Source organism: Nicotiana tomentosiformis, chromosome 8, assembly GCF_000390325.3.
Source record: "Nicotiana tomentosiformis chromosome 8, ASM39032v3, whole genome shotgun sequence".
NCBI lineage: Eukaryota > Viridiplantae > Streptophyta > Magnoliopsida > Solanales > Solanaceae > Nicotiana > Nicotiana tomentosiformis.
The window spans coordinates 69,527,442-69,549,430 of NC_090819.1; the positions used below are offsets into that span (position 1 = coordinate 69,527,442).

At 35.8% G+C, this 21,989-nt stretch overlaps 1 protein-coding gene across 1 annotated transcript; it reads right to left on the bottom strand.

The window, feature by feature from the left end:
• Positions 1-7,280: 7,280 nt before the first annotated feature.
• On the bottom strand, positions 7,281-17,439 carry LOC104085221 (uncharacterized). Its single transcript, XM_009589214.4, has 9 exons — positions 17,028-17,439; positions 16,739-16,942; positions 16,277-16,334; positions 16,092-16,154; positions 12,033-12,102; positions 8,294-8,409; positions 8,035-8,124; positions 7,831-7,962; positions 7,281-7,673 (listed from the first exon to the last, which is right to left on the bottom strand). The coding sequence occupies exons 1-9, from the start codon at positions 17,384-17,386 to the stop codon at positions 7,536-7,538; spliced, it is 1,230 nt and encodes a 409-aa protein (XP_009587509.1). The 5' UTR covers positions 17,387-17,439; the 3' UTR covers positions 7,281-7,535.
• Between the last annotated feature and the right edge of the window lie 4,550 nt (positions 17,440-21,989).

Genomic DNA, 21,989 nt, shown 5'->3' on the forward strand with positions numbered 1-21,989 from the left:
GACAAATACATGCACCAAAGCGCAGACGGCGGACTAGACTAGGACATTTAGCGTTTTTCGCAAACTGACATAGACGGAATTAAAAGGAAATCAACGAGGCCACCTTATTATGGCCATGTTTGATTACCCAAATAAAAGTAAAACAACAAAACGAACACAAATAAAGTTGTTGTTTAAGCAGGTTCAGAACTCGTCGATACGATAGAACCAGTTGACAATGGTTGTACATAGGCCCTAAGTGTCATTTAGGAATATATGTGAAGTTTGCTTGCGTGAATCTGTGTTTATATTAAAGCGGTTAAACTTACAGAAATCTATAAACTTCGGCTATGTCTAAACAGTAACTAAAATGAATATTTGTGCACTTGCCCCGTTTTTCAACCCTTGAAATAATATGGATAAAATTCAACAATAACCATATTTTAAGCATGTAATTGAAAAATATTCATAGGTTTAAAAGTCATTGAAAGTTAGCCAAATAAAATTTAGATAAAAAAGCCCAACTTAGGCGCAGAGATCCAACTTTTCTATCTTTTGTACTTTTCTCAAACTCCATGAAACTATTACATTCGAGCATAGTGTATTGAGATTCAAGTTTTTTCAAGTTAAGCTCTAACATAATGTGTTGGATTTCAAGCTTTTGAAGTTAAACTCCACCATAAGCAGTAGCAAAACCAACACGAGCCTAGGAGTCAAAGAGAAGCTTCAAGCTCAAGGAGAACCAAAGACATCTTCGGCATATAATTGACCGAAGAATTAAAATTGAAATCAAGAAATCGTTTTCGACGTAATAAACCCTATTATCATTGTTACCTTACTTCTCTCTAACTCATCAAATTCGTGATTTCACCAATTTTTTAATTTATCAGGAGATTTCACCACCATCTGATTATCTATTTCACCACCATCTGATTATCTGAAATATCATTGCCATAGGACAAGATTAGCAAGCTTTCCAATAAAATAAGAGAAATCTCAAGTAGTCTTATGTTCGAGAAGTAGTCGAAAATTGAATTTTCGGCGAATGACAAACGAGAAGGATACAGTTTTGTTGTAGTGTAGCACTACAACTAGTTTGATGCAAAATTTCATTCTCAATTAAGAAATTAGAGATTTATATTTCAGTATCTCATCATCCTTTTTCACTTAGGAACTTTTTTCATTCACATCCTTAACATGAGAATATCAAATGGGGTAATAATAGCCTTTCAAACTTGTGATATTGGTGGTTCATGTAATTGCTTTTTAGACATTAAACATAAGGGTCTTTTGGTTCACATATATTTAACATATATTATAATGCAAAATTATTATTGTAACGACACGACCGGTCGTTTTGAGTATTACAACCTCGTTCCCTCATTTACAGCTCAATTTATGCTTTACATTTGTTATGTGACTTGCTGGGGGTAATTGGTTTGGGTCCGGTGAGGTTTTGGAATAATTTGGAACGCCTAGTTCCAAGGTTTAGAATTTAAGTTGAAAAGGTTGACCAGATGTTGACTTATGTGTAACGACCCCAGAGAATTTTTGCTAAGGAAATTAAAATTTTGTGGTGACAAGGTAGATCAATTAGTACAAAGGTTATAAAAAAATTTAGTGGTGATCAGAACTCAAAAATATATTTATACAATTAAGGATAAAAGAAAGGTAGAGCTTTCAATAAATATATATTAAATTAAGGTACATAATACCAAAAACAATTAAAAATATGTAGATTTTATGACAAATTCCTAAAAGAATCTGTACTTATGCTGTAAATAAAATAAAAATAAAAATTTGAAAGATATTTCCTTAATGGAAATCAAGACTAAAATTCTACATGCACAACTTAAAGAGAATAAAAGAGATAGTGAAACTTAATTATATATTTAATACATGTAATATTAAAATAACAATCATAAAAATAATATTACAATAACATTCTTAAAGGATTACAGTACTTTATTTAGACTTTAATATACTTGATTTGTAATTTAGAATAAGATAGTAACTTTTTTTATTTGGTAATTAAATAATTTTCATTACCAAGTAAATAGATAATCATGGTGGTCAAACCATGATTTTCTATTTAGCAACAAGTAACAAAGCAATAGGCATTATATTAGTTTCTAAATGTTATAAGAAAAATCAAATTATGGTGGATGTCTACTCTTCCTCTATGATCTTCTCAAATGCTTAATGACATATTTTTCTTCACTTTTCATGCCTATATAAAGGCCTTGTAATAGATAAGAAAATACACACAATTGAAGAAGAAAACCTCTTCCTTCTCTCTATCTCCATTTTTTGTTCATGTTTTACTAAATTACTTTTATTTTATAACACGTTATCAGCACGAATTGCTCATTTCATGATCTTTTACGTCAAGACTATGTAAATTATAAGTAGATAATGAGATCAAATACAATGAAAAATGTCTTGGATGATAATATAAAGATAAGTTTTACATCCATCTAAACCCATTCACACTTTCATATCTTTGCATTAACTTTATGTGCAGTATTTAGTTAAAATATTTTTTTTAATTGTATCCAGTGAAATAAAGAACTGAAAAGGTATGTCTTTATTTGCTACATCTCTTATAGGAAAAAGATAATATTCCAACGTATATATATGTTCTGACCTTTTACATGCTATGATAGATAATTATTAAGGTAATTTAGTAATAATATTTTTTACCATCACATGATGTATTTCATTGAAATTAAAGTTATCAAATATGTAGGCGATTTTACAGTACCTTGCAAATTTGGCATTCGAATATACAATCAATATAAACTCATTATAGTTATAATTTATAATAGTCACGGTTATGCATTAAGCCTTAAATATTTTTGCTGGAAACATAAGGCTCATTCCTCCGTATTGAATTTTTTTTTGTGAAGTTCTTATAGTCTTTGAAATATAAGTGGTTATAGGTTATCTGCACCTTTCCCCTAATTAATTTATTAAAATGTAAAAGTGATTATATCATTTTTTAAAAAAAATTGGCATATATCCTAACTAGCATTTTTGTTGCAGAGAAACTGTTTCAAGAATGAAATAATTATATATGTCTTCTTGAAAGTTAATTTACTTATGCCTATAATTATGAAGTAATAATATTTTAAAGGCTCGAGTGCGAGTCCTAGCATGCCTTTATATGGGTAAGGCATTGAGTTTGAGTCCTAATGCACCATATTGATAATAATAATAACTAAAGAAAAAATAATGTATTTTTCATGAAAAATCATGAAGCTTGTCCCACTTGATTTGCTCCATTCTTGAAGTGAATGTGATAGCAATGCATGATAAGTCTAAATAAATACGTGGTTGACCAATGAATGTGGGTGTGCGAAAAGCCAAAATAATAATAGTTATCACAATGGTAATTATAAAAAGGGAAAAATTATTTGAAGAGAATGTGACTTGTGATAAATATTGAGATTGCATACTCATTCCTGAAAGTGAATGTGAAAATATATATGTAATAAAGATTATGCATAATAATGTACTTGTGCATTATTGAATAAATACTACAACTCACCTCTAAGGGCAGTTTGAGATAAAGAAAGATAATGAATATTACTGTGTAGTTACATGAATATATCATTGGTCGCATACATGTGATACGCCAAAAAACAAAAATGGGCATGCCTTATGAAAGTTATTAAAAGCAAAATTAAAGCAAGAAATTATTTTGCTTATGATGATTTTGAACATGACAATTATTATGATATGATTCTCTTTGTGAAAGAGACATTCATTATATGGATGGTGTGACAAAAGATCTTGTAGTACAAAAGCAGTTAAGAGCTCTAAAAGAACTAATTTGTTATTACCCGGATGAATGAAATTGTTCATGACATTAATATTATAGTAAGTCTCAAAAGAAATATTTTGATTTACAAATATATTAGCCAAAGTGGTTAGCATGTTGAGACTATAAATGAAAAGAAAATTGAATATCTTTATATTACTATAATCATACCGGGTAAATATGAAACGTTACCTGACTTTTCTTCTATTCTATTTGTACTACACAAGTATAAGCATGATGATGCAATCACAAGCCACATGTAAACTAGAGGTTTACTTAAATAAATATTAGTTGGCATGACCAGTTGACCATCTCGGTTCAATTATGATGCGAAAAAATTAAATGAGAATTACATTGGCATATATTGTAGAAATATAAGATTTTTCAAGAATTCTCTTGTGCTGCTTATTCTCATGATATACCAGTTAAAATTGGGATTGAATCACTTGATTTCTGGAACGAATAAAAGGTGATAAAATATGGGCTTAGTCACCTTCCATGTTGACCGTTTACTATTATATGATTTCAATAGATGCATCTATTCTATGGTCACATGTGCATTTGTTATCAACTTGCAGTTTGGCTTTTGCAAGATTGATTGCTCAAATTATTAGAGCACAGTTCCAGAATATAAATTATGATGATTTATCTTGATAATACTGGTTTAAATCACAGTTGGTTTAGCAGAAATTGCATGCCTCCAATTATATCTAAACCATTGGTTATGAGAACAAAACTGCCAAAATAAAATTTGGTATGTGATGTATTATTTAATATACAACAGCATTTGTACGCATCTAGCCAAGTTATGATAAGTTCTCCCTATTACAATCGATCCAGGGTCAGGAACCAAATAATTTCTATCTAGAAATATGAATGTGCTATATGATTTAATTGTTCCATCACAATGCATAAAGATGGATCCCCAACTAAGGCTAGGGATATGTGTTGGTGATCCCAACAATAGGGGAAGAAAATGGGCAGCTGAAAAAGTAATACATGTAATGAATTATTATGAGTACATCGAGATCCTCGTACGAGAAAATGTGAACTTGAAGTTCAAGTGATAATTCATTTGCAAAATATTGCGAGGCGTATTTGTTGACCCAAAGATAAATATCATATTCAGCTGCTAATGCTCCAAATAAAATAAAGTTCATAATGAATAGAGTCTACGGCATGCATGAAGCATAATAGACTAATCGGTTCCAAAGATAAAATTCCTTGAAGAAGGAGAGGAGCAAATATTCAAGATGGTCATAATAAGGAGGCAAGTGCTCTAAAAGAGCACCATGACATAACACTTCATAAGACCTCATAGGAGAGGCTCAGGTACCTGAAAATATTAAGATAAAGAGATCTCAATATAATGTAGCGCTCAATATTATTAATATTGACGAAGACCTTGAGCTCAAATCTGTCATGAAATTTGGACAGATAAATGATTGGCCAAATGAAAAATACGCAATGAAAATTGATTTCACCTGAAAAATATGAAGTTGGACGGATAGTCCCAACACCTGAAAGTATAAAGCTAGTGGAGTTACAAATGTGTTCTTGTGCGAAAAAAAAAGGTCAAGTCGATAGACATAAAGACGACTCGTGTCACAAGAAGATTTGTAAATATTCTGGCATTGATTATATAGAGACATGTTCTCTTGTGGTGGATGTCATCATTTCAGGTTTTAATCTGGCAATACAAGAAAAAAGGTGATATGCGTAGAATGGAAATCATTGAAGGATTTAAATTATTCTGAAGTATATTAAGGTTTCCAAGAAATTTATTAAATAAAGCTTCAAAAATCCTTATACGGATTGAAACAACCAGGGCGCATGTGCTATAATCGCCCGAGTGAGTACCTGTTGAAAGAAGGGTACAAGAATGATTCAATTTGTCCTTGTGTCTTTATAAAAAGATTTGGATCTAAATTTATTATAATCATCGTGTATGTTGATGATTTAAATTTCACTGGAACTCATAGGGAGCTTCTTAAAGCAGTAGATTATTTAAAGAAAGAATTTGAAATGAAAGATCTTGGAAAGACAAAAATTTATTTTGGTCTACAAATTGAGTATATGAAAGATGAAATTTTTGTCCATCACTCAGCATACACTAAAATAATTTTAAAGCGATTTTATATGGATAAAGCACATCCATTCCGACCTCATGAAAATAATGAAGAGCTTCTTGGTCCCGAAAGTGCAATTAGTGCACTAATGTATCTTTCTAACATTACAAGGTCTGACATAACTTTTTCAGTTAATGTCTTAACAAGATATAGCTTTGCTCCTACAAGGAGACATTGGAATGGAATCAAACACATATTGCAGTATCTAAAGGGACTACCGATATGAGATTATTTTATGACAATGATTGCAGTCCCGATCTCATTGGTTATGCCGATGCTAGGTATTTATATGACTCACACAAGGTTCAATCTCAAACAGACTATGTGTTTACATATGGAGGCACTGTCATATCTTGGCGATCGACTAAGCAATCAATCGTGACTACTTCATCTAATCATGTTGGGATAATTGCTATTCATGAAGCAAGTCGAGAATGTGTATGGTTGAGGTCTATAATACACCATATTCGAGACAAATGTGATTTGAAGTATGACAAACTACCCACAATTTTATATGAAGACAATGCAGCATGCATAGCCCAATTGAAGGGAGGATTCATAAAGGGGATAGGACAAAGCACATTCCACTAAAGTTATTTTTCACACATGATCTTCAAAAGAATGGTGATATCAATGTGCAACAGATCCGTTCAAGTGATAATATGGCTGATTTGTTCACCAAATCTCTACCGACGTTAACCTTCAAGAAACTAGTGTACAAGATTGGGATGCAAAAGCTCAAGGATGTGAATTGATGCTCTCATCGGGATGAGTTAATACACGTTGTACTCTTTTTTCCTTATAAGGTTTTGTCCCACTGGGTTTTCTTTTCTTGCAAGGTTTTTAACGAGACAACCAAAATGCGTATTTCTAAACATGTGTACTCTTTTTCCTTCACAAAGATTTTTTTCCCATAGGATTTTTTCCTAATAAGGTTTTAACGAAACACATTATCTATAGACATCCAAGGGGGGAGTGTTATAAGAAAAATCAAATTATGGTGGATGTCTACTCTTCCTCCATGATCTTCTCAAATGCTTAATGACATATTTCTATGCTTAATGACATATTCAATGACATATTTTTTTTTCCACTTTTCATGCCTATATAAAGGCCTTGTAATAGATAAGAAAATACACACAATTGAAGAAGAAAATTTCTTTCTTCTCTCTATCTCCATTTCTTGTTTATGTTTTACTAAATTGCTTTTATTTTATAACACTAAACAAAATAATTAACTCCAATAATAAATTCACAAATTCTTACAGGAGACAAATACATGCACCAAAGAGCAGACGGCGGACTAGACTTGGACATTTAGCGTTTTTCGCAAACTGACATAGACGGAATTAAAAGGAAATCAACGAGGCCACCTTATTATGGCCATGTTAGATTACCCCAAATAAAAGTAAAACAACAAAACGAACACAAATAATTCTATGAATGCATGTTTTCATTTTGGGAAGGAAATATTGTGTATTATCTTTGTGATGTTGTACTCGACTAGGGGAGGTCCGTTTAACTGTATTACTATGATGATATATGTGCATTTTTCTACATCGTTGAGCTATAAAATTGTGCTTCCGTTCCATGTTTAAGCAGGTTCAGAACTCGTCGATACGATCGAACCAGTTGACAATGGTTGTACATAGGCCCTTAGTGTCATTTAAGGCAACAGTTTTAACCACTTGCGCAACAGCATCTGCTGGAGTGTATACAGCTCCTACTCGCCATTTTGGTTCCTAGTCAGTAGTCACCAAAACAAAAATTCACTCTGTTCAATGCTATGTTCACTAAGTGTTACTATAAGAGCAATTTTCATATTCTATATCCTAATATATTTCTATGGCTAATAAAAACAAGTGAATAAAGCAAATCATGCAACAATGTGCAAGTTACCTGAATGCACGGTGTGATGTGGTTACCGGTTAATGCAATTTTCTCTACTTTTCCACCAAAAGATTCTACTCGGGGCTTTAATGTCTCTTCAAGTCGATCTGTCTCATCGATTGTATCAGAGTCAAACTTCACCTGAAAAGGTTCTATCCCATCAAAACTAACATTTACTAGAAACTACTTTTCAACCACAATATGAATGAATACCAGCAATGTACGCTTGACGTTGTATGAGTTTTTGAAACACTCAAGATTTTCAGAGGGTGTTGGCTTGAACTCTGATATCCCTTGAGCAAGCTAAAGAAACAACAATCTCATTAATAACTAAGACCAAAACCATAATCTGCTTAAATTTGAAATGCATGAAGAGAGAGAGAGATTTAGCAACATATATAACATTCAAAACTGTAACAACATGTAAGGGAGACAACAAATTTTTCAACCAAATCAAATGGACAGAACATACCTCGCCAAATACCAAAGGCAACTGATCAGCAAATTTAGTCAACGAAACAACTGTTTCTGGATCATAATCACGGATGATTGTTCCAGCTGTATCAAGTAACACCCTCAATGCATCTCCTACATAGTTGGTCAGGTCATATATATACAGCGAACGATAACTCATTGAAGCTCTTGATCAAGCGCATGCAAGATTGTTGTCTTAGACCAGAATTACTAATACAAAAAAAATCATATTGATACATCACTCACTCCATTCAACCCCTTATTTCCAGCATTGCAACATCTGTAACTCTTAAACTTTAATTGAACTTTGCAAAAAGCTGTAACACAATCATCAAGAAGACTGAAGTATTAAAAAGGGTACACATTAGAGTGTCTAAAGAAGCTTCTTGCTGATAGCTTAAGTTACTGTTATGTATACGTATCAACACGGTAAGATGTCAAAAGAATATCAGTCTTATTTTTCTTGATCATCTTGATTTTCTTGGCCCTAGTTTCATACATAATGCTGTCAAAATTTTGACATGGGGATGGTAAGATTTAAAATGAAGTTTCCTTTTTATTTTTCCTTCTCGTCGTCTTAGTGTCGTGGGTTGGATGTTCATGCTATTTCACATGAGAATAGATCCAACCTTTACCAAACTCATACTAACACTCGTAAGACGCATTAAAGTCCATGAGTGAAACCAAAATCAGGTTACATACTGGGAGGGTGTTGGGTTATGTAGTATTCCACTCACTGAGATTAAAAAAAAAAAGAGTTATGTGGAGTCCCACATCTGGTATATATAGACAACTGAAGGGTTTATAGAAGTCTTGGATTACTTCATCTAGTGGCGTAAGATTTTGCTGCATGTTTAAATTCTTTCATATGAATTAATGTGCAAAGTTAATAACTTCTTATGTCAAACATCAACAAGACATCGTCAGTATCATTCAGGTTAAAGAAACTGTTGTAGTTTCTCATTAAGAATCGGTCAAAAATTTAGTAGTAGTATCTAAGATATATATTAAAAAACCAAAACCAAAACAACATTAAGGCAGGTCAGTACCATATTCACAAGATAAAAAACAAAAAAGCTAGTGGTATGGCAAATCAACTAAAGATTCTACCTCCTCTAGCAAATCAGCTAAAGCTCACACTAGGAGGATATTTTTACTTCTGCTTGATCTAAAAAGATTATATCTCTACATCTAATAGCCATTTTAAAACGAAGTGATTGATGCTCCACAAAAAGTGGAATATCAGAAAAGGTAAAAGTGGGATTTCTTGTAATTTGGCACCAAATGACTAGACTCATATACAGTTTCTAAGATCAATTGGTAGACAGCACATGGGCTTGTCCAGTTGCAGGAGAAAAGTAGAAAAAGGAGAAAGAGAGTAGGAAACAAAAGAGTGTAGTAGGCAAAGCAGGAAAGGAGAAATTAAATAATTTTCACATGTTCCATTGAATTTGACCCACTTTCCTTTTTTCCGGTACAAAAAACTTCACCTATTTCTTAAAATGAAATTTTTTTCTTCGTCGAACAATTTAAACTCATAAACAAATATTAAATCATCTACATTTTTCTAATTAAGTATTCCACTTCTAAATAATTCAGACAATTTTTTGAACACTTCTGCATCAATCTCAACATAAGAATCAATTTAAGCATTTTATTCTTAAGCTCCACATAAGTTAAATTAGGTAGATGGAGTAGCAGTTACTTGCAAGATTGCTGCATAAAGGAAAAGGAAATAGGAATTGACATCTCTAAACAAGAAAATCAGAATTTAATGTTTCTAGACACTTCAAACTTATGGTTGATCATGTTTTGAAACATATTTTTCTTATGAACACCCTACCAAGAGGAGGAACCAAAACTCTCTTTCAACTTTCCTCACCCCCCCAATCGACACCCTAGCCACCCCGGCCCCCCAGACCCTAGAACTACCACCATGCATCTCGATCTCACCCCAACCACCCTCAATACTTCCCCCGGTCCCCAAATCCCGCCACCCCTCCCCTGACGGCCCTCGGACTTCGGGACCCGAATCCCGACCTAAAGTTCAAGGGGTCGAGTTCGACGTCAGGATTTGGGGTCGGGATTCAGGATCAAGGTTCGGGGGTTGGGTACGAGGTCCGGGGTCGGGGTTGGGATCGAGGTTTGGGTTCAATGTTCGAGGTCGAGTTCAGGATATAGGATCGAGGTCGAGGGTTGGGTCAGGTTCGAAGTTTGGGGTCCGGATGGGAGTTGGAGGTCGCGGTCAAGATCGGGGATCAGAGTGTGGATCGGGGATCGGAGTTTGAGTTCAGGGTCGGGCTTCGAATTCGGAGTTGGGGTCATGATCACGATTCAGGGACCATGGTCGGGGTTCGGGTTCATGGTCAGGGTTGAAGTTCGAATTAATGGTCGGGGTCGGGGTTTGGGGTCAATGCCGAACCCAACACTCCAACCCCGAACCCTTGTTCCAACCCCAACACCTAACCCGTGACCTGACCCTAAACCCCGATCCTAATCCACCAATTTCGACCTCGACCCCAAACTCCGACCTTGTTCGCGCCCCCAACCCCCAAAACCCCCACCTCGGTCCTAACCCCAACCCCGATCCTGACCCTGACCCTAACCCCGACGTTGAACCCTAGTCTGAAATGTTAGGAAATGAGTAGAGAAGGCGGCTGGTCTGAAAGAATAAAAGGGTTAGTGGAAGATATGTGATATATTAGGTATTGAGTAAAGGTGAGGGACACGTGGACGGTTAGGAGCTAATAATAAAAGAAACGAGATGAACGGCCCAGATTAGAAGATGAAGAGTAGGTCATCGAACGGTCCAGATTGACTTCCAACAATTATAACAACTAACGGAAAAGGAAGAGGGGAGTTAGTTAGAATACGGTATTATTTGCTACTTTCTCTCTCTAATCATTTCCTAATTCTCTCTTCCCTCTTCTTCTGGATCCTTCCTCACCTTCATTTTTGTTCTTTTAGGTGCATGAGCTCATCAATGTTGTAACCATTCGAATTAATCAATAAAGCTTCCGATTTGAATTTTATTCCTTTGGTCAATTACAATTTTGTGTCAATTTTCCAAGTCTATTACATGAAACCCCGACTTCAACCCCACCCCCCGACCCGAACCCTAAAGCCGACTCTGACCCAGAACATCGACGTCCCTGACCCCCGACCTGAACCCCCACTGCCCCGCTCCTCCTTTGTCCCTTACCCATTCCATCTCCAGTGTTTGCGTAGATTATATATTTTCTGCTAACTCACCAAACACTAGAAAATAAGTAAGAAAATCACTTATTTTCCAGGAAAACATTTTCTATGAAAAACATTTGCCTTTATACCAAACAGTCAAACACACCCTAAAGTCTTTCATATTTTCATCAGCATGCAAAAGAGATAGGAGAAATCTAATTGTTTGAGGTGATTAATAAAGACAAAGAGCTATGTGCATTGTAATTTGTTTATTACATTAATCATTTTTGCATCACCTCAAACAGATATTATATCTATCCCCAAAAGATTTTAGCTTTGTCCTGGGTAGTTTGCTACTCCGAGATTTTTGTGATATGGGTATGTCACAATGAAAAGAAACAAAGCTAACGGCTGCTTTACTTTTCTTCCCCCGTAACCTTACTTGAATGAGAACTATAGTTTCAGACTTTCAGCACAACATACTACAAATATGTAGAAAATCACTACTATGGTTTCTAGGGGGGATTAATAATAGAGAAGCAGTTAGATTGATCTACCTGAACCGGATTGAGCCATTGAATATACTGGAGATATAATAGGAACCATCTGGCCAACAAGAAGACCTAACTGCAAAATGGGATCAAAACCACAAGAAATGATGCATTTTGGCAGCAAATTGTTCTATGGAGAAAATAAAAGCAAGACTTGAAGTTTCTAGAAAAACAAATTGTTGCAAGATTTCATGCTTCTTTCAAAAAAGTAATTACGGCATCTGATCCTTCCTCGTCCACATTTACTCCTATCAGAAAACACCTATATTACAAGCCAGTACCATACATAGTTCTCCTAATAGATTATCAACCATCCCTTAATCCACACCCTTTGACGAACACACGAAAAGAAAAGAAGAAAGTGCTTAAATTTGTCTAACACTCTGCTCACCTATTTTCTCTATCAAACCATAAAACAACTTACAAGGCAGATAAGCTTCTGTTGGCTTCCATCCGATTTGCCATCAGGGAGTAGGAAAGGAAAAAGAATGGAATGAAGTAAAGCAAGTTATCAGAGACTCAAGTGTTCTCTTTGATGCCAATGGCGTGCCATTAGACCAGATATAGATCTTCTCCTTAGCAGTCAATTCGCTTCAGCACTCGTGCCTCTCCCACTTTTTTCATTCTATATCATTTTTTTTTATAAGATAAATTGTATTAATCAAAAGGGAGAGAACTCCCGTATACACGAAGTATACCAAAAAGTAGAGAATTTACATCAGAACATGATTCTCTACAAAAGACGCCCAATCTTCTATACAAGTAGGGGCTAAATGAGTGCACCTGCACCAAAAAGCGATCAAAGATAAAAGACTATTCTTAAGATGTGAAAAAGGAGACTCAATCCCCTCAAAAGCTCTCCTATTTCTCTCCCCCCAAACTATCCACATGAGAGCTAACGGGGCGAACTTCCACGCCTTTTGCTTTCTTCTTCTACGGAAACCAGCCCAGCTATATAACATTTCCTTTACAGTGCTTGGCATCACCCATTGAACACCAAAAAGATTCAGGATTTCCCTCCACAAAGCCAAGGACACAGGGCAATGCAACAAAAGATGATCAACTTCTTCCCCTGAGCTTTTACACATATAGCACCAACTAACAAGTGTAATTCCTCTCTTTCGAAGATTTTCAACAGTCAAGATCACTCCCCTCGCCGCTAGCCATCCAAAAAAGCACATCTTCGTGGGCGCCCTAGGAATCCAGATCGAGTATGGAAAAGTGGCCTCCTCTCTCACCAAAATACTCTGGTAAAAGGACTTTACGGTGAACAAACCATCGCCACGCAAACCCCATCTCCAAGAATCACAAGATGGTTGGGGCCTGTCTTGCCCATATAGCAGTGTCAACAAATCTTGGAGCTCCGCAATCTCCCAATCTTCCATGTTCCTTCTAAATAAGAGGTCCCATACTACCCCCTTCATGCTCCTTACGAATCTGTTGGACCATCAATTCCTTCTGGTTTGAAACTGTGAAGACGTGGGGGAAGGAGACCCTCAGAGTATCCTCTCCACACCACCTATGATTCCAAAAGCTGATTCTCCTTCCATCTCCCACCCTGTAAGTGATGTTGCCACTGAATGCTACCCAATTCTTCATGATGCTCCTCCACATGCCACACCTGAAAGGTGTTGTGATTGCCTTGGTCCTCCAACCCCCTCCCGTGGAATCGTACTTTTCTACTATGACCTCCCTCCATAGAGCATGCTCTTCTACCCCGAATATCCACAGCCACTTCCCCAATAAAGCTTTGTTGAATACCCTAAGATCTTTTCTCCAAGTCCACCCCACTTTTTTGGGGAAGTGACTGTCTGCCAATTCACTATATGAAACTTTCTAGTTCCATCCGCCGCATCCCAAAGAAAATTCCTTTGAAGCGGAGCTTGCAACAGGGACAAGTAATAGGTGGACATACTCGATAAAGTGCTTTTAATAAGCATTTCCTTACCACCTTTTGACAAATACCATTTCTACCAGCCTGCTAATCTTTTTTCAACTCTTTCGATCACTGGATTCCAAACCGTAGTATCCTTATGCGAAGCGCCCAATGGGAGACCCAGGTAAGTAGTGGGAAGGGAGCCCACCTTACATCTGAGAACATAAGACAAAGCATCAATATTAGCAACCTCACCCACCGAGAAAATCTCACACTTGCCGAGGTTGATTTTGAGTCCTGATACTATCTGAAACCACTGCAGGACCTGCTTCAGGTAGGTCAACTGATCCATATTAGCATCACAGAAAACCAGTGTATCATCCGCAAAAAGAAAATGAGAGATTCTTCTGGTATTGAGCACCCCAATCGGAGCTGAGAATCCTCTCAAGAAGCCTCCGCCCGCCGCACGATCCATCATTTTACTCGGAGCATCCATCACTAGAATGAATAGCATGGGGGATAGGGGGTCACCTTGCCTGAGACCCCTGGAGCTGCCAAAGAAACCACACGGGCTACCATTAACCAGGACAGAGAATTTGATTGAGGAAATGCAGAACTTGATCCATCCCCTCCATCTTGCCCCAAACCCCATCCGCATCATAATGAAGTCCAGGAACTCCTAATTGACATGGTCGAAAGCCTTCTCAAGGTCCAACTTGCATAGTAAGTCGGGTTCTCTATTTTTTCTTCTGGAGTCTACAAGTTCATTTGCCACCAAAGCAGCATCCAGGATCTGCCTACCTTCTACAAACGCATTCTGGGAGGACGAAACAGTCACGTCAAGAACCTTCTTAAGTCTGTTGGAAAGCACTTTAGAAATAATCTTGTAAATGCTCCCCACGAGACTAATAAGCCTGTAGTCTCTAATACAAGATGCATCTTCTTTTTTAGGCACAATAGTAATAAAAGAAGCATTGATACTTCTCTCGAAAACATCATTCACATGGAAATATTCAATGGCTTCCATCAACTCCCCCTTGATGGTGTCCCAAAAGAGTTGGAAGAAGGCCAATGAGAAACCATCAGGCCCGGGGGCCTTATCACCAGCACAACTTGATATAGCCTCGTGCACCTCCTCCTCCTCGAAAGCCATTTCTAGCCACTCACTGTCTCCATCCCCTATGTGGTTGAACTCTATTCCCCCCAAAGTCGGCCTCCAACTAACTTCCTCTTTGTATAAGTTCTCATAAAACCACACTATCGCCCATTTTACCTCCTCCTCTCCCTCAATCCTCACCCCATCCACAACTAAGGTCTCTATGAAGTTTCTCCTTCGATTTGCAACTGCCACCCTGTGGAAAAACTTGTATTCGAATCCCCCTCCTTTAACCAGAACGCCTTCGATTTTTGCCACCAGCTAGTCTCCTGAGCTATTGCTAACTCGACTATTTCTCTCTTAACCTCCCCCAATCTCGCTTTCTCAGATTCATCTAACTCCCTCGTCCCTTCCCCTCTTTCTAATTCCCCCAATTCATGCATAAGTTCCGTCATTTTAATCTCTACCCTCCCAAAAACCTCCTTATTCCACCTAATAATATCTCCCTTGAGCAATTTAAGTTTCTTCGAAAGATGGAATGAAGGTGTCCCTGATACCCCGTAGCTTGTCCACCATTCTTTCACCTTGTCACCGAATCCTGGCACTTTGTATATCATTGTTTCTATTTGTTATAAACCTCACAAAAGCATATTTAACTTTGCTAACATGACATGATAACAGCATTTCATACGCTTTTATTAAAAATTCAGGCTTCTTTCTTTGTTCATTTTTGGCGGGGTCTCGAGCAAAGATAATTACCTTGACCTCGGAAAAGGAACTAGACATAAGTATACCATTAAGATTATGAGATATCATAAGTTGAGAAGGAACACATAGCAGCGGAAAGATAAGTTGAAGCATTTGTACAGAAGCCATAACCACACACGGATGTTCAATACTTTAGGAATTAAAACAGAATAAAGGGAACAAAGTAAAAGAAAAAATCAATTTTGTTATTCTCAAGCTAAAATGGATTGTATATTGTCTCTAGTTAGAAGATGAATGATGAAAAACACTAGGTGAAAGACAATATAGCTGCACAAAATTAGAATGTTAAAAGCAAAATATAGCATGTGAGAAAGCGACAAGTTACCTGCTCAAAATATGGCACTGCCTCTGACGCTGGCCTATTATTGTACGATATTATAATATTAGCCTTCATGAAATATATAAAAATGGATTCAGTAAGACATTCATTTCTTTGAACTAAAGGTTCAGAATTCTCTATGACTGCAGGTAAATGGAGGTAGACTGTAAGCCAAATGTCAAAAGCCAAACCTTAGGTATCTTCTCACAAAAATAACTTCCTGTAAGTGCTTGAATAAGAGCACCATTACTGCAATATGCATGGTACCGAAAAACAAAAAAGAAAAAAAAAAGACATCTTAGCCAGGTAAAACTATATTCACCTCTAGCACTTCAAAGTATAAAGAGTTAAAATTAGTGAATGCATTTGAAACAAGCCGATTAAGCAAATCTAACTCAGACTGAGCTCCATCAATGGCACACAAAAAGAATGATATATTTCTATATTTAGAAATAATTTTAACATTAAATTCCATTACTCTAAGTGAAAATTTTTATAGTCACAGAAATGTTATGCGTATTTAATAGGAGAAGTATCAAAATACTTTCACAAAACTGAGTCAAACTAATTACATTAAAAAATAACAAGCCTTTGGACCAAAATATAAGGAAACAACAATGGAAAAATAGAGTGATTCAACTCAAATTAATTACCTGTGGCCAACAGAGTAAAGTGGCAAATCAACAATGCCAGCAGCAGAAAGGCCAGAATCAGGCAACCCTGATGCTAAAATTGAACCAAAACAAGCATGAAATCTCTCGAAAACCTGTCTTGTGACTTGGGCATGATCAAATGTCACATTGTAAGGCACACATATTATCAAATACCCTTCTCTCGCCAAATTTTCAAGCAAATAACTGTTAACAAGAAAACCCCCAGAACAAAAAATCAATAAAAGATTAAAACTTTAATACCAATTCCAGAAGGTACAACTTGTTTAACCTGTAAGAAACTTCAGGAACAGCTCCAATAAAAGCACCACCAACAAATTTGATTATAGCTTTGGGTTTTTTACCCTTTGGTGGAGGAATTACCAAACAAGAATCCATCCTTTTGTAAAACTTAGCAGTAGTGGCATCGTTGTAATTATAATTTGTTCTTGTGGAGTTGAAATTTTCTGTACCCACACATTCATTTGAGAGAGTCATTTTAGGAAACTTCAAGAATTTTGGGTTCTTGAGATTTAGAGGAGAAAAGGGGTGAAATAAATCTGTACATTTACTTGGGAAAAAAGGTTTTTGTTTGATTTGATGAAGATTAGAAGTGAAAGTAGTAATGTAAGCTGCAGAAGTAGAAGCCATCTCTCTACTTTGAGAGTGAAGCAGTGACGGAAAATGGAGAGTTGAACATCTTTTTAATTTGTGGAGCTGTGGATGGAGGCTATTATGTTACGTGGCGTGATTTTAGTGATGTTTTGGAGATTCTTTGTTTCTTTTTCCAAGCTATAGCAATGATAAATTGTGTACTTAAATGTTTTAGTAGTAGATTTTAGTAAATTTTAATTCTTATATCAAATGTATACACCCTATTTATTATAAATCAAAATTATTTTAAAATATTATTTTTTATAGTTATCTTTGATATTTTATAGCAAAATAAGTATTTTATGGTATATACTATCATTGAGACATGAAATAAAGCATGAAATACGCAATTTATGTTTTTCCTCTCTATTAGACAGCTGGACATACCTATTTTTAAGGGATTGATGTTACTGTATTCATGAATACATGCGCGTACGGTTGTATTCATAAATACAGCAGCGCAAATACATGTGAATACATGCGCGTAAAGCTGGTCTGCCCTGATTTTAGGCGCTTTTTGTTGTTGTATTCATGAATACATGGCGCGAATACATGTGAATACATGCGCGTACAGCTGGACTGCTCTGATTTTAGGCGCTTTTTACTACTGTATTTATGAATACAGCAGCGCGAATACATGTGAATACATGCGCGTACAGCTGGACTGCCCTGATTTTAGGCGCTTTTTACTGTTGTATTCATGAATACATGGCGCGAATACATGTGAATACATGTGCGTACAGCTGGACTGCCCTGATTTTAGGCACTTTTTGCTGCTGTATTCATGAATACAGCAGCGCAAATACATGTGAATACATTACCGTAACAACTGAATAGTAGCTATAGGAAGTAATTATTCATATGATAGCTATAAGAAGTTAATAGCCACCAAATAATAGTGATTTCTAAAAAATTCTCTAGATTTTATTTGACAAAATGGTACTACTATGAAGTATAGAATCCTTCATTCTTCATAGAATCCTTCATTTTCTAAGGGTGTGTACTTCTACTAGTGGTGTTGTGTCCATGCTGAGCATGGGCCCAAGTCCAATTTATAATAGCTTAATACTTTGCATACAAATAACTTTTCGGCAACTACCTGGAAGTGTGATTAGAGGAGGAAAAGATAAATTTAACGCCTATTATAGTCCATGATTCCTATACAATTGCTAATATATCGTCACTTATGTATGTTGTAGCTAGTTGATTAATTTCGTATCAGACATTTGGATTCATACGTATCACAACTCAACTTAGAGCTCTTCGGAACTGACGTTTAGTGTCAAATGATAAAAGAATGAAAGCCACAAATACATAGAACACAATATCATAATCTGTTTCGTCAAGATCCCTTATGTGTGCGCATTTCTACATATGCAATAATTCAATGGAGTAGAGGATCATGATGTATTTGCACTTAATTAGCTTCTCCATTTACTATTCGTTTATGCTGTCACATTATCATGCAGGCAATTTTACTGTGTGGAAAATACGAAAAGTAAGTGGAAAGTCCACTCTAACTAATACTAATATACAGTATAATACAATAAAATTAATTTTGTTATATGTTGTCTTTCATTTAAAATGTAACTATGATAATTTCTTGAAATCTACTGAGCTTTATGCACATTAGTAACATCCAATGTTTTCTAACTATAACCCGAATATGGAGTATCCTACCATTTTTAAAACTAATCGTGTCTCAATGAAATAACGTAACCAATGTCTTATTCTTTCCTACTTCTTTATCCTTCAAAAATTCTATCCAGAAATTCGTTTGTTAGTTTAAAATTTGGTTGGAACATCAAATAATATAAATCTTTGTTGTTTTTTTTTTTTCCAAAACACTCCCTTCTTCAGTAAAATTGAAAATACTTTTGTATTAATAAAATTTTGTTAGTGCTACGAATTTTTTATTAACTCCGTAAGTCATTAATGTGTTCAAGTAACCGCACACAAGTTCCAGGGATAGCATGTATTCCTGAATATATGGGACCCAATGGAATTTAAATCAGAGGGTAGCTTTTATACAAAGTCCACTATCTGATTGGAAGGAGATTACACGTGTTAACAGTCTTTCTGCACACATGGCAGTTTGTCTGCAAATAAAAGTGATAGCACAGTAAATTATATACATACAAACGCTAACAAAGGGCGCTACAACAAGCCATATGTGGACGAATGAGAAAGCATCGCCTGGAGCAGGACGACCCCAAGCTCCTCAAAGTGTCTCTTAATAATATTAGGAATATGGTAAGGAGGAAAACAAAAATATTTTTAAAATTTTTTCACTTGGTTTAAATATTTTTAAAAAATATTTTCTTTAAACACATTTTCTTCTAATTTTTGGAAAATGATTTCTCTCCCTTCCAAACTCTCACATGTGTCATTCCAACTTATGATTTCCACCCTCCCACCTCCGCACATCCCAACTCTCACTGCAACTCCAAAAAGTAAGTTAATTCATTGCGATATATTTTCTCGAAAATATTTCTTTTTAGTAATCATGGTATGTGGATTAGCTTGCACATATCTCTAGTAAAAAAAATTTAAAAGCCTGTTTGGCTGAAATTTTAGAGGCCAAAAGTACTTTAAAAAACACCTTTTTAGAAATTTGAAGTGTTTGATCAAGGCGGAGAAGTACTTTTGAGCAGCGGCATACTTTTTTTGGGGAGAGGGGGAAACTACAAATTCTAATTTCTTTCAAGAATCAAAAGCAAAAAATATTATTTGAGATAAAAATATCCTTACCATAAATTTATATTTTCAAAAAATCCCTTGTTAATTTAACATTTTCTTTAATTTCTACCATCCCTTTCTTCTCTTTTCATTTTCGCCATGTTTTTTGTTGTCCTGTTCCTGTTTGGAATAGTCTCTATAGCTATGTTAAATAGACTCTTCTTTGGTATATTTATAATTTATATTGATTGTGAAATCTTTTTATATATATATATTTACTTTCACTTCTTTTGTATCTTAATTATATAAAAATTTAAAACTAATTCAAATTCCTTTACGATAAATATTTAAATTTTATTTCTCTCATATAAATAATATTAATCATAACTAAACCTTGATATATCCTTTTTATAATTTAACACTCACAAGTACTTTTTAAAAAGATCGATCAATCACAATTTGCTTATCGAATATTACTAAAAAGATACTTCTCAAATTGATTGACCAATCATCAACTACTATGCTCCACTTATATTTGAACTTAAAACCTTATAGTTCTTATCTATTTCATTTAAGGGTGGCAAGTGGGACGGTCCCGGGCCTAAACGGGCCAAGTGGGCCGGTCCAAACGGTCTCGGCCCGATCCCAAATTAAACGGGCCAAACGGTCCCGGCCCGCAGGTGAAATGGGCTAAGTGGACCCAACGAATTTTTAAAAAAAATAAAAATAAATAGATATTAGAGACAAAAGGATGTTAAAAAAATATCTAAAGCAATGCTTTGTAAATTTTATTATAGAATTGTGACCTAAATTTTATTTAACATCCTAAATTTTAATATTCAATATTTAATATCGAATATAACTTATATATATATATATATATATATATATATATATATATATATATATATATATATATATATATAAGCTCCACCCGAGAAGCCCATGGGGATAAGAGAAGTCCTATTTGTCAAAGAAGAGAGCCAAGACAAGCTCAAGTCATCCGGGATAAGAGAAGGTCCTATCCTAATAAGCCGGGGTAGGACCGGTCGAATAAGCAGTAATTCATCTTTGCGTAGATGAAGAATGGGCTACTTCCTCACAGATTGAAGACTTTAATACCAAGAAAGATCCTTCTGAAACATAATATTTTACTACCTCAATAAATGCCCGAGAGCATTCAATAAATCTTCTCTTCCTCTATCTACCCCAGCCTCGGTTCGGTCGGTCATGGGGCTTCCCTCTGCCAAGAATTGAGAGAAGATATTTCGCTTTTACTCAGTACACAGATTCGGATTAGTCAAAATAGAACTAGACAGATCAAGGTGCGGAAGGCAAGCAGCAAATCCAATCCTTTTAAAAGAGAACCTGAATCCCCTCTTTCTGCCCTACTTCATGCCAATCACTCTCCTTCCTTCCCCAAGAGCCAACCATGGCATGGCATTCGATGCATCAACAATTTCATTGCCTTCCTCTAGAGCATCGGATTCAATAGCAAGGGTTATTCAACTAAGACCGGATTCTGTAGCAGAGGAGAGCAGGAAAGAGACAACAGCGGTTATTCTAATTGAATGTCAACCCGCCTATTCTGATTCACTTTACCCAATAAAGGGCTATGCGAAATAGGGATTGCTGCTTCCACTGCGCTACCTTCCTAAGCCCTTACTCCTTTTCCTTTTGCACCTGCCTTGTCGAAGTAGAAGATGTGGCATTAGTTCGAAAATACTTTCTTAAAGTGGCGAATCGGCTTCTCCCTAACAGGGCATTCTATGCATCTTCAGCTAGCTTTCCCCCGCCGCCTACTATCTAGCTGCAATCCTTCCCTTAACCCTAATCATGCTTAAGACATGGAATTGGATGCTTCTTACCCCAAAAGTCAATAAATAGAAGAGTGAGGAGGGATTTTTTGGCAAAGCAAGAC

Excerpts from the sequence above, each read along its gene's own strand:
- LOC104085221 (XM_009589214.4), bottom strand. The coding sequence starts at position 17,386 with ATGGCTTCTACTTCTGCAGCTTACATTACTACTTTCACTTCTAATCTT. Across the intron at positions 16,943-17,027 it reads GTTCCTGAAGTTTCTTACAG|TTATTTGCTTGAAAATTTGG; the intron begins GTTAAACAAGTT and ends TCTTGTTAACAG. Across the intron at positions 12,103-16,091 it reads CAGTGCCATATTTTGAGCAG|TTAGGTCTTCTTGTTGGCCA; the intron begins GTAACTTGTCGC and ends CCCATTTTGCAG.